This window comes from Myotis davidii, unplaced genomic scaffold (assembly GCF_000327345.1).
Source record: "Myotis davidii unplaced genomic scaffold, ASM32734v1 scaffold292, whole genome shotgun sequence".
In the NCBI taxonomy this organism is placed as follows: domain Eukaryota; kingdom Metazoa; phylum Chordata; class Mammalia; order Chiroptera; family Vespertilionidae; genus Myotis; species Myotis davidii.
Window position 1 is genome coordinate 2,258,530 of NW_006285042.1, and position 17,668 is coordinate 2,276,197.

At 45.6% G+C, this 17,668-nt stretch overlaps 1 protein-coding gene and 1 pseudogene across 4 annotated transcripts in view; both read right to left on the reverse strand.

Annotated features, from left to right (window-relative positions):
- Positions 1–17,668, reverse strand: part of PLA1A (phospholipase A1 member A) — a 60,974-nt gene that overhangs the window by 10,894 nt on the left and 32,412 nt on the right. For 2 of the 4 annotated variants that reach the window (XM_006755369.2, XM_006755367.2), the window contains 5 exons: positions 15,624–15,791; positions 14,156–14,245; positions 9,227–9,335; positions 1,108–1,272; positions 176–588 (listed from right to left, as the gene is read on the reverse strand). In XM_006755369.2, coding sequence (XP_006755432.1) covers positions 504–588; positions 1,108–1,272; positions 9,227–9,335; positions 14,156–14,245; positions 15,624–15,791 — 617 coding nt within the window. In that variant the 3' untranslated portion in view covers positions 176–503. Of the gene's footprint in view, positions 1–175; positions 589–1,107; positions 1,273–9,222; positions 9,336–14,155; positions 14,246–15,623; positions 15,792–17,668 lie in introns of those variants that run through there. The other 2 variants (XM_015558503.1, XM_006755370.2) reach the window with 2 other exon arrangements.
- Positions 2,108–4,480, reverse strand: LOC102763934 (annotated as a pseudogene).

A 17,668-nucleotide genomic window follows, 5' to 3' on the forward strand; every position in this document is an offset into this window, starting at 1 on the left:
GAGTGAAAGGCAGTATCTTCAGCCCCACCCTTCTTCCCCTCTCTTGTTCTAAGCTCTTCTTTCCAATTGCTATTTTAACGCAGAGAACTCAATATCTACTCTTTTTCCAATCTCACAGACTATAAATCACATTATTTTTGGTAACAGAATTCCATCCCAATAAAATAATAAATAATTCAGATATTCCATGGAGTTTTATTTTTTAGAAAAGCATTTTTCCTATATATGTTTCAATTGTACAGAGCACAAGGACATGGGGTAATTGCTCTTAAGTATGAGTAAGAAAGCTGAAATGATATCTATATAAGGCTCTTTAAATTGGCATGCAAATAAAGATAGCTCTATAAACTGAGCCATCTTTCCCTTCTAAGGTAGTAAATTATGGGGGGAAAAACCACGAGTCTTGCCTTCATTCTTAGTAGTAGTGGCCTAGAATAAGTTGAAACCCCTCCCTCCCCGCCCCCATCCCTATAATCCAGGGATATGTCCTGTCCAGGCTTTTACTATACACACGTAATTTTAAGGTCACGAGAAACAGTCACACTTGCTTGTAAGTTCACTGGCTCAGGTAAGCAGACCGTCATTTTACTGCAAGAGAAGGACAACAAGAAGGTATATGTTCAGAGCAGGTTCCTTTTGGTTAGGAGAGAGGACTAAGAGCTCTGTGTTTTAATGACCGGGATGGTAGGACTAATACTACAAAGGCTAGAGGCCGGGTAAAGGGAATGGGGAGTCTCAATCCACATCCATGAATGTGACCAGTGGACACTAAGGAGGAGGAAAAATGCAATTAGAAATCTTTATTCTAATAAAATCTTATATAGAAATCAAATAAGATATAGATAGATAGATAGATAGATAGATCAGGTAAAATGGGGTTTCCTATTTTGAAGTGGGAATGAGGATTTAGATTTCACTCACTTTGGCTTCCTAACATTCCCAACCCAAGATAGCCCTGCAAGTGTGTCAGGAAAGCCTTGGGTTGTTGTCATCTATGCATCAAAGAAGCAAATCCCTTATGATGAGATCGAACCTCAACAAGCATCATATCTAAGGTCAGGATTGGTCCTTATGGGTGTGTCTGGGGTAGGTGCACACTCGGCTTACTTGTCATTGACAGGCAAAGGAGCAATGCAGAATTTCCCAACAATGATAGTCCGGTCCTTGCTCCAAAACCGGCGAGAAGCCTGAAACTTGAGATTCACTTGGTGTATCTGGCACTGAGGAGTGGGGTGAGCTAGGACTCCTCTCCCCTGAAGTTTCTGTTTCGGTCTACAAGGGAAAGGGAGAGTAATTAAGTAGCACTTTTGATCTTGCTGCCCTTGATCCTTATGAGGTTCTGCTGGTAGCACTGGTTAGCTGTGATATACAAGAGTCAGCTCCGTGAAGGTGGGGACCATGGTCCTTTGTATCACCCCAACAAATCCTTCTGCCCATACCAACAGTTTTGAACATGACTCAAAAAAATATTTATTCTGGTTTTTTTTTAAGTAAACAAGTGGACACTGCAGCAAAATAGTAGCCCTTGGATTTTCACATCTGAAAAATGTCCCTCGTTCTTAGATTCCTAGTTGGAAAAGGTCTACACTTTCAGATTTACCAGTCTTGCACTAGAGCCCACTTTTAGGGCATTCAGGTCAAAGGATTTTGTGTGAGGACTACTCCACCCTTTTTTTCTTTAATGAAAAAAAACTAGCTGATTCTATTATTATAGTCTATGCCAAGCAAATATTTAAATCAATTAAAATTTACTTAATTAAGCATAAAGTTATTTTCACATTTATCTATAACAATAGGAAATACAGTTCTTGGCATAAAGACATAGCCTTTGGAATTTAAAACATCCCCAACTACAAGATCACATATAGGAAACTCCCATTATTGTTTATGTGATAGTGGATTTGTTAATCAAATTAAAATAATTACATTGTGTAGAATAAAATAAAATAGAAGTAATTGATTAGGTTCATATTTAAATACTTTTTATTTATAAAGTACTATCCTGAGAATGTATCCATTAAGCTCCAATTTGAGCATAAGTATAATCACTTAAGTAACAGCTGCACTTAAACTGAAAATGGAAGAAGTCAAAATTACTTTTGGAGACCAAAACTATTGTCGAGGCTCTTGTGTTTCTGGTTGTTCATTCAGCAGTAGGCTCACTTGAAGGCAGAATCGACACTGATGGGTACTTACTTCTTCTTTCAGGATGTGGTGGTAAAATCCAGCTCTTGGGAGAAGATAATGAGGAAAAGCTCTTGGTGAATAGACATTCCTCGTTGCCAACCGAGGAGGTGGTGGGCCAGAAAAGTCCCTTGGACGAAAATAATCACAGGAAGCTCCATACATGCGTCCTGGAAGTAGAGGAAAAGGAGGACCTCGTCTCATGTAGGGGCCCCTTGCATCCATTGGAAACAATGAACCTCTCATGGGAGGAACAACGCCAGGGCCAGTTACTTTACTTTTGGTGGGGAGAGATGCATCAGGCATATTTAAATTACCAAGATGATCTGTGCTATCATTTCCACTGGATTCCATTTTAGAAGACATTGACCCATCTGGCATATTAAAACTTCTGTGTTCTGCTGGTCCAGATGGCCTACCAATATTAGCATAATATCTGTCTTGCCTATGTAGAGGAAGAGCTGGAACAGGATAAGGTTGGCCTGATGGAGGAATTATCATCCTATGAAACTGTTCCCATGGAGGTGAAAGGGACCCAGTGTGAGAAGGTTCCCTGTAAGGATGAGTTAACTTATAAGAGCTTGATTCTCCTCTTTCATTAGTCATCTGATGGTTCTGAGGATTCCCTGGGCCTCTTAAGTCTCTCCTCCTTCCCCTTGGAAGCAAAGATGAGAGTCTGAGTGAGCCCTCCAACAAAGTCGGAAGAGAGAGAAAAGCTCTTGTTTCAGATGAAGGTTGACCCAATGGTGACAGACCATATGGGGAATGCTCTCTGCAAAATGCTGTGTTTGGAGCATCAAGTGCATACAGATCTTTTTCTAAAAGTTCAAATTTAAGCTCTGTTTCAGTTAATTTCTGTCTGAGGTAAAAGTTTTCTTTCTTTAAATCACTGAGATTTCTTTCAGCAGTCCAAGCTGCCAACCAATTATCATGGGCTTTGTTTTCATGGGAAATAATCTGCCCTTGATAAGAATGAATGGTTCTCTCTAATAATTCTTCAAGATCTTTGGCTCGCTTTCTATAGGTCTCTAGATCTTCAGTTGCATGGGTGATCTTTTCATCTCCTTTAGAACGTTTTTTCTCTTTCTCTAGCCAGTAATTTTCTTCTACTGTTAACTTCCTGTTAAGTATCTTTTCGTTTTCTGGATACATTTCAGTCATTACTTTAAGTTTGTGCTGAAGCTTTTGATTCTCATTTTCAAGATGTTCATTTTCTGATTGCAAAGATGCGTGTTCAGCCTGGAGATTTTTAATACACTCTATAAGCTCTCCCTTTGTTTTATCTACGTCAGTTAATTGGGTGTATATTTGGTTTCTTTCTCCTTCTAGGGTTTTCAAATAAGCCTTTAACTTAGCAGTATGAATCAGCTTCTTCAAATTTCCTTCTGGTTCGCTACCTGAGAGCGCACTATTTTCTGAATCACTCATTTCCAATTCCAAGTTATCATCCCTGACGTCTTCTCCAAGCACTGCAGTCCAGTCTCGCATCTTTAGCAAGTATTCAGTCAGAGATTTGGTCTGGTTTTCTTTGTCACATAAAACTTGTTTTGCATATACTTTGGAGTCTTCAAATGTTATTTTCTGTTCATTAAGTTCACTTACTTGTTCTTTCCATTCTTCAGCTTCTTGGAGAAGCTGTTTCTGGCTTTCCTGAAGTTGGGAACTTTCACTCAAAGTATCTTTTATGGCTATTTTACGTAGCTCTTCATTCATTTGAAATATTTTGAAGGTGGTTTTGGCTTCAGCTACTTGTGATTTGAGTAATTTTGATTCATCTTCTAAGGACTGTATCCTTTTGGAAATATCCACCACTAATCCATCTTGTTCGGATTCCTCTTCCTTTAACTCTTTTGCTAGGAGGAGTATTTTATCCCCAAATTCGGATTTGGAACTGGTCAGCTTTCCACAGATTGCCTCCAAACTTCGAGTTTCTGTCGGCTCCTCCTCGAAGCTGGAATCCTGTAATGACTCGAAGCCTTCACACTCTTCTTCTCCGAGGCTGTATTTTTCAAGTGGTTTACAGTTTTCTTCCATTAGTGTAGAAAGTTCCGCGGCACGCTTTTCCTCTTTCCACATAAAGACGGCTTCTAATCCAACAAAAACTCACCCACAAGCACAGCAAAAAGAAAAAATCCGACCACGGCTGCACATATCAGCAATTCCCATAGAAAACTATAGGGGTGAGGTTTTTTTTCCCCTCATATCTCCGGGCAATGAGACCTGCCTGGCGCTTTCAGGACCAGCCCCAAGGGCGCGGAGGGGCGGTCGGGCTCCCAGGCCAGAACCAGGGCCTGGTTGAGCCACAATCAACAGCAGAGAATGTGGAGCTTCCGCACGTCACCCGGACCGGACCACTGCGCAGCCGACCGCAGGGGGGACCTGGGAGGGCCGGCGCCCACAGGCCTCCTGGGCTCCTCCGTGGCGCCACGCTGCCCGCTGAGAACCCTCGGCTGCTACTTAGGCTTTGCGCCCCGATGATCCGAAGGCCCAAGCCCATCCCGCAAGAGCCTGCGCCTTGCCCTCCCCTCGAGACCCCACCCCTCGTTTTGGTTTGGGTCAGGCCCAGGGTGGGAGGCAGGGCGAGGGACGCAGTGAAGTTCCCCTCCTTCTTGGGGAAATTCCTAGGCGCGTCCTGGGAGCTCGCTCTTAATGTAAGGGGCTTGTGGCTGCGAAAATGGGCTTCGGGCTCAGGCACCGAGCTGTGGCAGGGGCCGCTGAGTGCAGAGGATGAGGGCTTGGTCCCAGGACTCCCCTCCCCTATCGGTGCTCATGGGCAGTGAGGCTTCCCCTGGATCTCAGCCCCAATCCCGGCACTTTCCCCTCACAGCCCCCCAAGAGCCGCTATCTGCACCCCTCGGCAGCCCTGACGGCAGTGTACCCCATGGAACCCACCGGTCCAGGAAAACCCGCTGCCACTGTCATTGCAGTTAGAAAATGCGAGGACTGCTCTATTTTAGACGGAGTCTGAATGTGTGAGTGGGAAGAAACAAAAATCAGGTCTGGAAACTAGACGGAGCTGGGGTGAGAGCCAGGTTTCGTCTCTTCCCAGTGGGAGCCGGAGGTGTGAACCCGGCTCTCCCGCCAGCCGTGAGCTTGAAGCACAGGGTTTGCTGGTGTTGACGAAGCCCGGAGGCTCTGAGTGAACACAGGATCCAGGACTCTACCAACCCGCCCCATTGGCCTTGCCCTGATTGCCCGCCCGTTTGCAAGATTCAGGCACCACTTTGGACTCGTGTCCTGAGACAAGGATGGAGAGAGGAGTATGCAGTGATCAACCTAGAGAAGCGCCCCAGAAAGGGCCACAGGACCCTAGACAAAAGCAGGACCCCCTGTGGAGAAGACAGGCTTGGCACCGGCCAGGCCCACCTGCAGAGCCAGGAGGGCACCAGGTTGCCTCCTGTGCTCTGGTCTGTGCCTTTCAGTCCTCGCGGGCTCTCGGGCAGAAGATGGGTGAGGCCGGGCCTGGCTCAGCAGCAAGGTTTCCTTTTCGTTTCTGGCCTCCACAGAGATGAAATGTCTTCTTTATGTATTTTTTAACCCAGGGTTAGTCATTTAGTTTGTTCTCCCCTTTTGAGGAAGATCCAGTATAACTTTGTATAAAAGTTGTTCCTGTTATTTTACACTAGAGGCCCAGTGCATGAGAATTCATTTACTGGGGGGGCAGGGGGAGGGTCCCTCAGCCCGGCCTGCCCTCCCTCACAGTCTAGGAGCCCTCAGGGGCAGGAGGCAACCTGGCGATCAACTCTGCTGCTGCCACTGCCGGCAGCGCAAGCCTCAGCTGGCCCTGGGTGGCTGGGCAGCCACCATCCAAGGCTTGTCTATGCTTCAGGCTGGCCCTGGGCACCTGGGGGGCTGAGGGAACTGGGGGATGCCTGGCCTTGCCGCACTCCTGCCACCCCAGCGGGGCTGAGGGGACTGGGTGCCACCATCTTGTGGCTGTGGGCGCCACCATCTTTGAGTGCGTGGTAGTCAATTAGCATATTCCCTCCTTATTGGCTGTGGGCACTGCCATCTTTGATGGTGTGAGGGTCAATTAGCATATTCCCTCTTTATTAGATAAGATAACATTTCTCATTGTACACATCGGCCACCTCACACTGGATGCAAAACCAGCTTACATCCTTGTTCCAATCTTTGAGGGCAGGGCAGTCAATTAGCATATTTCTTCCTTATAGGCTGTGGGCACTGCCATCTTTGAGGGCAGGACAGTCAGTTAGCATATTCCCTCCTTATTGGCTGTGGGCGCTGCCATCTTTGCCATGGCGAGAGGGTCAATTAGCATATTCTGTCTTTATTAGATAGGATGTGGGAAGTGTTTTTGAAATATTTAATGCTCACTGGAAGAAGCTGCTTGGATGGAGGAGCTTGCAAACTAGGAGTATGAAGGACGCTGTGAGCAGCTGGGGACTAGGCCCAGGTAAATTCTCTAATCAGAAGGAAATTTGGGGGTTTCACAAAATTACAGAAAGTTGGGGAAAGACCATCCACAGGCCCCTTCCCCCCACCTTTTTTTCAATTTCTGTTCTGCAAGAAAACAAAATCACCAAGGAATTTAAGGTAATCATGTTCTGAGAGTTGGGGAACCGTTTTTCTGCCAGGGGCCGTTTGAATATTTATAACATCATTCTTGGGCCTTACAAAATTATCAACAATCAGCCTGCTATGTTTGGTCAAACATTTCACTAACTCACCCCTAATGCCTTGGCAGGGCCAGACCAAATGGTTTCCCGGGCCTTATACTACTAATGGGCTGGGCATTCCCCGCCCCAGCTTTAAAAGTATACCTGTTGGAAGATAGTCAATAATATCGTAATACCTATGTGTGGTGTCCCATGGGTACTAGATTTATCGGGCAGATCACTTTGTAATTATGTAAATGTCAAATCTCATTTGTTTGCACACCTGAAACTAATATAATATTGTACGACAACTGTAATTGAAAAAATAAAAGGTTATTTAAAAAAAAAGGATAGCTATTGAGGCAATGCCCAGAGATTCTGCTCAGGTTGTTCTGGGGTGGAGCTTAGTAGCAGTATTTTTCAAAGCTCTCCAGGTGATTCTAATGTGCAGCCAGAGTTATGTGTCACTGTCACAGAGTTAAATCCCTTCTTTTGGACTACCAATGGGCTGCAGAGGTGACGAAAACACCCATCTAGAAGGAACACACCTTTGAAGTGATCTGAAGAAGAAAAGCCACAATGTACAGGGCTCATCTAGGCACCTGGAGATCCGGTGGTGTCCTGACTGCCTGCCATGTTCATGGTGTGGCCTTGGTGAGCTGTACCCTGGCTGTCGCAGGCTGTTTGGGGGCCAAGAAGTCCTGCTCCTTCCAGCAGAGATTTTTCTTCCCTGACAGCACAGTGAATGTGCAGCCCTGCAGCCTGAGAAATGTTTTCAAACCCGAAACTGATCTGGTCACACTCCTGTTTAAAACTCCCAGTGGCTCCCCAACCTGGATCTCAGGATAAAACCAAAATCTCTAACCTTCAGGGCCTTGATTGGAGTGGGCCTGACTTGCCCTTCCAGCCTCCTCACATGGGGCCTTGACCCCCTCCTGTCCCCTCCCAGGGCTATAGTCTCACTAACCCTGACCTGAGCAACTCCTGAGAATCTTAAATCTCTACTCAGCCCTGGCTGGTTTGGTTCAGTGGGTAGAGTGTTGGTCTGTGGACTGAAGGACCCCAGGTTCTATTTCCAGTCAAGGCACATGCCTGGGTTGCAGGCTTGATCCCCAGTGTGGGGCATACAGGAGGCAGTCAATCAATGATTGTATCTCATCATTGATGTTTCTATGTCTCCCTCTCCCTTCCTCTCTGAAATCAATAATAACAAAATCTCTACTCAAATATGTCCTCACACTTGGTCAAGTGTCGCCTTACATGTTTGCATAGCATCTGTCCTTGACAGTTGTGCACTTCTACCCTGGTATGTGTGCACACTGGTCATTTTCCCGTTTGTGTGCTTTCCATTCTTCTGCAAACCTTATTCTCAGGCTCCTCTGCCAGCAGGTTCCAGGGAGAATCTAGCTCAGTTCTGTGCTCTGCCAACACCGCCCTGACTTTGTCCCTCTATCCCTGGGGTGGGATGGCTCCTCTTCTGGCTGATTTCTGCATTGCCTCCCATCCTTTTGGGTTTTCAGGTCTCCCAACACGTTCATAATCAGTTCCCTGAGTTAAATCCCTCCTATTGGACTACCTGGCTTGGGTTCTGGTTCCCAGACTGGACCCTAACCGAGATGCTGTTTTATCTGATTAGTGAATGTCTTACTCGTTTGTGAGTAACCAACCAATTGCTTTTTGAAGAAGCATGCACTGCTGAGGTCCTTTTCCCTGCCTGGCTGGTGATGTCCTAGAGTTGAGGTCCTCTGCCCTCCCATCTCAAGTCTGGTCCCAACCAGCTGCTAGGCCCAGTGTGACCACAAAGGAAGGAAACGCTCAGCCCTTGTTCCAGTAACTGGCACCACCCAGCATCAAGCCTGCTGGCCCTCCCTTTGCATTCATTTGCTACCTGACACAGATTACCTGTCACTGCAGATCCTCAGCTTCTTCGAGTGTAAATTGAGGACACTGCCTGCAATTCTGCTCTGGTAACTCACCCAGTGCTGCTCCCCTACTCAGGAGTGGGTGCTTCCCAGGCTCCGGCCTGCCCTTCCTAATGGCTGAAGCCCTCCTACTTTTGACATCCCTGATGCCCCCTCCTGGATACCTGAGCACTGCTTCCTATCAGGGACACAATTTCTATGTTTTTATCACCTGTTGGGACACCCCATCACTGCTGCCTGCCTGACTCATCTGCTCCTGTCTGAATGCAATATGCTTGAACCCAGTACTGACCCTGAACCTAAGACAGTTGCCCAGTATGTGTCTGGGGTAGATTCTGCCCTCACCCCCAGCCCCAACCCAGTGGGCTCGGCTCACTCACCAATGATGACACAGTGCCTGTCTTGGGATATGTGTGTGTGTGTGTGTGTGTGTGTGTGTGTGTAAAATAAAACTATGTCCTAAGGAGAGAAGCCAGCCAGCCGTGAGGGACACTTACTTACATGGTGATCTTGCCTGAGGAGGTGGCATTGCTGCTAAAGAAGGTGACCACGATATGGGTATCCTTGTTTCTTGGCTCTAGCAAGTTAAACTCCACAAGGGTGTGATGCGCTAGGAAACCAAAATAGAGCAGACAAGTGAGCTAGAGGTTGGTGGGTGCAGTGCCCAAAAAGCCCCCAGGAGAGCACAGCAGTGCGATTAGAAATCTCAGCCCTACCTCTTCGTAGCTGTGTGACCTGGAGCAGATTACCTGTCACTGCAGATCCTCAGCTTCTTCGAGAGTAAATTGAGGAAAATAAAATAGATCCCTCACAGGTCTCAATGAGAATGAAATGAGTGACTACATATAAAGTCCATAGACAGTGCCCATGCTTCAGAAGCATTCAATCCATGTTAGTTTTTATTATTACTTGCAATGCTAGAATGTCCCACTCCACCCTGTTTGGTGATGTTATCTGGTAGTGTGATTTTAAAAGAACCAAAAAGAGTATCTCTTACACTAAATAATTAAATCACAAATATAGTAACGCCCCTCCCCAACCCCACCAGTCATATACACAGTGTCGGGGAGCACACTGTGTGCAGGAGGTGACTATTTCCCTCCCTGTGGCAGAGGGTGCCTATGTGGCATCTCCCCCTGCCAGGCAGCATGGTCACTGGGGCTCTCAAGGCTGGTGTCATCGACACGGACTGTGTGAGATGCCTGGCTCATGGCAATACCCCTGTCTAAGTCACTGAACCTGCTAGAACCTGCTGTCCCTCTGGCAGGAGAGGTTAAGGAGTGCAGCCTCCCTAACACCCCACTATTTTCTTATTAAGAGGTAGGCCCATCTGGCGGCATTTTGTAGTAACTTTGGTCTTGGAACATTTTCACAGACTCCTTTGGTGATTGGGAAATAGCTGGAGAAGCAGTCCTTCCCCTTTCCCCTGCCTGTGGTCCCCCCAGGCTCATGGGGTTAGTGACAGGACTCAGGAGAGATGCCAAGATGCCAAGAACTCACCAGAATAAAAGACAGCACTACATGCTCTCCCCCACCCCCATACACACACCCAAGAAAGTGCCATACCCCTGCCATCTCTCTCATTTGTTTACTATGGGATATAGATTGTTACGGTGGACAGCACTACATGCTCTCCCCCACCTCATACACACACCCAAGAAAGTGCCACACCCCTGCCATCTCTCTTATTTGTTTACTATGGGATATAGATTGTTACGGTGATGGACAAGGTTGAACTGAAGTAGATAATTGTGATGTGAGAAAATAAAAGCTAACTTACATGAGCCGTAGGAATTTAATTATACCACTTCTTTGCCAGAAGTTATCATTGATCAAGAAAGTTTCCTAAGGTTCTGCTTCTCCCTGCTCTACATTATCTGGAAGGCCCAGGAGGACCAGGTCTGCTAACATTGGGTCAGTGGGAACCAATTTGCATAGGAGTATGACATGGAAAGCAGCACACAGAGCCCTGGATGGCTGATCAAGAGACAGGATACAAGGCCCGGCCCTGCTGCTTACCTGCTGTGTTGCCTTGTCTAAGTCACTGAACCTCTCTGTGCTTCATCTGTAAATAACTCCAGCATCACCTCATAGAACATGACGAGAATTAGGTAATAGAGAAAAGGTTCTTCTCTATGACCTCATTTCATCTTATCTAGAGAAGATTGTTCTGCCCTGCTGGTGCATTCCTGGCAAGGGTATAGGGTGATCCTTGTCCTGGTAAGCACTGCTGAGCCCAGCCCAGTGCCATGATGGCCTGGGAGTGGGTGAGAACAGGGAGCTGCCAGCTGCCAGCACCACCTGCACTACCAGGTGGAAGACTATACCCCGAGGGAATGGAAGGTCCCAGCTTGAACACTCAGAACAGAAGCCTCAAAGCACAAAGGCAAACAGGTTTTCCTGAACAGACAGGATCATGCTTCTGGGGGCATTGGGAGGAGGTCTCACAACAAATTTAAAACAGAAAAATTATGGCTACGTGAATCTGCCTCAGTAGCGACCTTCAAATGCCTGTAATTTCCATGTGCTCCCTGTGCAGACAGGGAGGAGCAAGTTCAGGTGGTCCAGAAGCTGCCTGGGAAATAGAACTGGACGTCTGCTCCCCACAGCACTGCCTCCACCGCTGGACTAAGCATCCTCTTTCAGGCTGACCTCCAAGGGATGCTGAGGACAGATGAGTAGCTGAGAAATACAGCTGTAAAGAGCAGGTTCTCAGAAGAGGAGCAAAGAAACAAGTGTGGAGGCAGGTGGCATAGGAAGAGTATAGATTTTGGAGTCAGAAGGCCTAGAGTTGAATCCTGACTTTTTCACCCAGCTATGTAGCCTTGGGCAATCGCCCAGTCTCTCAGAGCCTCCCTTTCCTCACACCTACCTCTCAGAGTTGGGTTATCAAGGGAGCTGATACATGTGAAAAGCCCACAGTTAACTCTTGTAACCTACTTTGTTCCTAACAGGGAGCCATGAATTCTCTCTGGAATTAAATTGGAAACACCTGCATCTACTTTCCCAAATTGTCTGATTGATAAAGGGAAGGGAATTATTAATTATCGGGTTCTAGTCACTGAGTTACTAACTTTCTGTATACTATTTTATCTGTGTAATTGGTTCATCAAAGTAGATACAGTACAATTATTGTTCCCACTTTCTACATAAGGATATAGAAGTTCAGAAAGATTAAGTAACTTGCTCCTGGCCACACAGTGGAGAAGTTGAGATTCAAATCCTGGTCTGTAAGACCACAGAGTCTGAACTTTGATCTCCCTATCACACTGCACCAGACCTTCTAGTACTAGTAAGGTATGGCCACAAAGATCCCTCCAGCAGCCAGACACAGTTGATCAGAAAATCAGTTAGAATTAGAATTAGGATGATAAATTTATCATCCTAACCCAGCCTACTTCTGTTCTGTGCACACAATAAGCCAGACGAGATCCCAGGATAAAAGCACAAACCAGGAAGTAGAGTCACCCTAGTTAAGATGCAAATCATATAGGGAAGGATGATGTTTCAGCCTACAATATAATTCATAGATTCTAAGGCTCACTTTTCTCTAACATTTAACATCTTTATAATCACTGGCACCTTAGCTTCAATGAAATGCTAAGGTTAGAAGCAACAGTGAACAGTTGGGATCTATGAATGGGCATCACCTTCAGGAAGGAAGAAGCCAGAAGTACATTCGAATACCACTCTAGAGAGAGCCCACACTGGAGGGGCAGATTTGGGGGTAGCTGAGGTGGGGGACTAGGATCAGTATATAAATAGGAAGATGCTCCCAAGTCCTCATCCTTAGCAGAGTAATGGGTTAAACTGGCTCTGAAAGTTCTGGTTCTAACTGAGACCAGTAGTAGCTGTGCCCCACCCCTCCCATGACATCTTTGCCTTAGTCCTTCACCTCCCACCTTGGCTACCAAGCTGGGCTGAACACAGCCCAAGCCAGAGCCCTGGACTCTGCTGGACAGCACACTGGCAGACCTGAGCTGTGCATTTTACCCCCCAACTCACCACAGTACGGAGCCCTGGAAGTGGTCAGGAGGTAGACTTTCACTTCCTTGGGAAGTGGCTCTATCTTGACACCACCTTGTTCCACCAGCCCTAGAAGTCAAGAAACAAAGACAGCAGAGTACTGAGACAGCCATTTCAGAGTCCATGGCATCCAGGTGTTGATTAATTCATGCACCTATTCATTCTGCAAGCAACCACACTGCATGCTCATTACATGCCATGCCCTATGGTGAGTCCCAGGGTACATGCAACTCAGACTAGCTGCAGATAAACACACAAGTAAACAGGAAGTTTAGATCACCTGGCCCATTCTCAGGAGGTATTTCTAAGAAATTTGAAAAATTCTGCAAAACAATCTACATGACAGTTGTTTAATGTCATTTACCTCCTGGGTAGTAGGAACACAAGAAATATTTGAGCTGAATAGTGGTTGACAAGTAGGGAAGGGCATTCTGGGCCGAGAGTACAGTTTCAACAAAGGCACAAAGAGTAAGGAAACATACAATGCTCTTGGGATTACAGTAGTTAGCATCCCTGGGATGTGCCATGTCAGTGAAAGTGTAGTGAGAGATGAGGCTGTTGTGAGAGAAATGGTAAAGTAACTTGCTCCTGGCCACACAGTGGAGAAGTTGAGATTCAAATCCTGGTCTGTAAGACCACAGAGTCTGAACTTTGATCTCCCTATCACACTGCACCAGACCTTCTAGTACTAGTAAGGTATGGCCACAAAGATCCCTCCAGCAGCCAGACACAGTTGATCAGAAAATCAGTTAGAATTAGAATTAGGATGATAAATTTATCATCCTAACCCAGCCTACTTCTGTTCTGTGCACACAATAAGCCAGACGAGATCCCAGGATAAAAGCACAAACCAGGAAGTAGAGTCACCCTAGTTAAGATGCAAATCATATAGGGAAGGATGATGTTTCAGCCTACAATATAATTCATAGATTCTAAGGCTCACTTTTCTCTAACATTTAACATCTTTATAATCACTGGCACCTTAGCTTCAATGAAATGCTAAGGTTAGAAGCAACAGTGAACAGTTGGGATCTATGAATGGGCATCACCTTCAGGAAGGAAGAAGCCAGAAGTACATTCGAATACCACTCTAGAGAGAGCCCACACTGGAGGGGCAGATTTGGGGGTAGCTGAGGTGGGGGACTAGGATCAGTATATAAATAGGAAGATGCTCCCAAGTCCTCATCCTTAGCAGAGTAATGGGTTAAACTGGCTCTGAAAGTTCTGGTTCTAACTGAGACCAGTAGTAGCTGTGCCCCACCCCTCCCATGACATCTTTGCCTTAGTCCTTCACCTCCCACCTTGGCTACCAAGCTGGGCTGAACACAGCCCAAGCCAGAGCCCTGGACTCTGCTGGACAGCACACTGGCAGACCTGAGCTGTGCATTTTACCCCCCAACTCACCACAGTACGGAGCCCTGGAAGTGGTCAGGAGGTAGACTTTCACTTCCTTGGGAAGTGGCTCTATCTTGACACCACCTTGTTCCACCAGCCCTAGAAGTCAAGAAACAAAGACAGCAGAGTACTGAGACAGCCATTTCAGAGTCCATGGCATCCAGGTGTTGATTAATTCATGCACCTATTCATTCTGCAAGCAACCACACTGCATGCTCATTACATGCCATGCCCTATGGTGAGTCCCAGGGTACATGCAACTCAGACTAGCTGCAGATAAACACACAAGTAAACAGGAAGTTTAGATCACCTGGCCCATTCTCAGGAGGTATTTCTAAGAAATTTGAAAAATTCTGCAAAACAATCTACATGACAGTTGTTTAATGTCATTTACCTCCTGGGTAGTAGGAACACAAGAAATATTTGAGCTGAATAGTGGTTGACAAGTAGGGAAGGGCATTCTGGGCCGAGAGTACAGTTTCAACAAAGGCACAAAGAGTAAGGAAACATACAATGCTCTTGGGATTACAGTAGTTAGCATCCCTGGGATGTGCCATGTCAGTGAAAGTGTAGTGAGAGATGAGGCTGTTGTGAGAGCTTTCCCTGTTACACCAGCCAGTCTGTCACATCTGAGGGAAATCATGACATATGCCCAATAAGTAGACAGTAATATTGATTTGCTTTATTATGGGAAGCTAGCCTTACTTTACCATTTTGTCAAGATGATATCAATTTCATTCATGTGAGCAGTGCCAGGCTGTTGTAGCTCTGAGCCAGGGGTGGGAAGTGGGAGAGAGGGAAAGGGGAAGGAACCATTTACACTCCCCAGAGTTTTTCCTGAAGCCCTTCATTCTGGAAGAAAACCCCAGGATGTTTTCAGCAGTGATCTGCACAGGTGAGGAACACCAGATCCCTCAGCCTTTCCTGAACCCTTCTCCTCAGAATGGCCTGGATCATCCAGGAACGTGCCTGAGCCGGCCAGCAATTAGACACCCCTCCAGCTGCTGGCACATGGCCACCACAGCCTCACACCTTTAAAGTGGGCCATGTGTGCCAATCTTGGGGACTTCCCCCACAGCACCTTGATTTAGGGACTACCAGGAATTCAAGAATGGCTGGACCAACTCAAAAGACCATTGTCCAGCATCCAGTTTACAAGTGGAGTCAGAGGCTCTGGAATATAGCAATGTTTCTAGAGAGCATCCTGAGGCTGGTCCTGCAGGGGATGGGCTGTGTGCATGTTAAGGGTGTGTGCAGGGTGAGTATGGGATTGGGCAGCAGTATAGAGAGTGAGGGATGGGACACAAGGCCAAGTGACATCCTCCAGGTTAACAGAGGCTGAACACCCCATCGATTAAGTTTTCTTTATCACAGTTGGGTAGATTTCTTGACCATTGATCAGGACTTAGAGCGGTGACAACTAGCAATACTTGGACTTCCCCCAAATTGTCAAAGAAAACAAAGAGGTAGCATTTACCGATCCTTGGACAGGAAAGCAGAAAAGGATTAAAACAATCCAGACAGTGTCCAGCAAGGAAGGCCTTGTAGCTAGCACAGGGAAAGGCCATCAGAGGACAGAGATTCTCCAGGGCGCTGATGTAGAGGTCCACAGCCCTCATATGATCACAAATCAGATAACTATAGCCTGAACAGGGAAAAGAAACACAACCACATTTTCAATGAGAGGCAAAGGGAAACTCTCTCATGCTTCTTACCATAACTCTACTGAATTTTCTACTCCAGTAGGCTATAGATACATAGGATGTCCCCTGAGCCACATTTAAAGAATATGAATAGACATGGTTACTGCATTCTTTCTTTCCCTTTTCATTTTACAAAGATACCTATACTTAATCTATGGGAAAAATTGTTGAATTTGAGACCCATTCTTCTGTGATCATGTTAATTCTCTTTTAGAAAATGAGAGCATACAGACTTGGCAATTCTAATCTCACTTCTCAAAATGGATATCTTGTCTGCACATTTTACCTTCATCATCACTCACACAACCAATTTTTTACAAAAAAAAAATTATAATCTCATTAAACCCAACCCAGTAACAAGACTATCAAAGGAGTCAGCAGCAAGCAGTTCATAGTCGACCTCTGAAGCCAATGTGCTGGGGTTCACCTGGCCAACTGACTGATATGCTCACGTTGCCAAATGTTCCAATTTATCAAAAACTCGGTTTTCTATTGTTATTGTTTACTATTTAAAATTTTGCAGTAATTTATATTGGATGAACTGGCTGGGGCTAAGAAGTCTGTAGTTTGCCAAAATTTCAGGGTTCAGGCATCTTCAAATCTCCCTTCATCTTGGGACACCACCCCTCCAACCCTGAAATCAGCAACCAAGTTTGAGCTGTGTGCTAGTTCCCCACTTCCCCTTCCCCCGGTTGGGATGCTCTATGGTCAACCTCCTTCTAGCTGCAACAGGGAGCTGGGAGAGACAAACTAAATCCTTCTCAAATTATGCTATGAAGAATAAATGAGAAGTGGCCAACTAAATGCCATAGACATTTTCAAAAGCCATTAAAACCATACTATCCCATCTGATCAAAATTTCCAGGAAATATATAAGTTGGAAAATCAGTAAATTTGATTAGTAGTTATTCAATACAATGGTCAAAATAATCCTTAAAATGAAAATGTCAAAAATTTGGTAAAGCAGGAAGAAACTATAAAGATAGTCAACAGAAATGAGGATAAAATTCTTATATGAAATGCTGATAGTTTGACTATATTCATAAGAAGAGTATAAGAAGACTAAACAACCCTTAATACTTAACTTTTGACAGATTTAATGTTTTTAAAATGCTAAGAATATATTCAATGAATATGTGTATATTAAAAAATAACATTCATAAAAATATACTTAGAAGAGAAGAAATGTATGTTTATTGATGTACTCAAGAAGATTATCTTGAAAAGAGTTTTGGAGGACTGTTAAGTTTAGTAAGTTTGGGAATATGGTCACTCAGTGAATTGATCCTTTGGCTACCTAGCTTTGGGCATGTTGGTCTACTTCTTCCACAACTAGGTCTGTAATGGATGTAGCTAGTGTGGACTCTTGCCACAAAGCAGGACCCAAGAAGAATAGAGATTATTGCCTTGAGTGATGTCATATCATGGCAGTGCCTAAGAAGTGGGGAGGGCAGTGTATGTATGGGGAAGGCTTTCAATTTTAGTCACTTCTCAGAATTCCTGGGCTCCAAAGACATCCATTCAATAAGTGCTGTGTAAGACATTATGGGAAAACCAAGATGGCGGCATAGGTAAACACCGGAGTTTGCTGCCTTGAACAACCACTTCAAAAATACAACTAAAAAACGAAACAGACATCATCCAGAACCACAGGAAAGCTGGCTGAGTGGAAATTCTACAACTAGGAGGAAAGAGAAAAACATACTGAGACTCAGAGGAGGCGCAGTGCAGAAGTGAGATACTAATGTGCAGAGGTGCATGCGGAGAAGGCTGGCGGCTGAGGGCGTGGTTGTCGTTTTCAATCGGGAGGAGGGACACG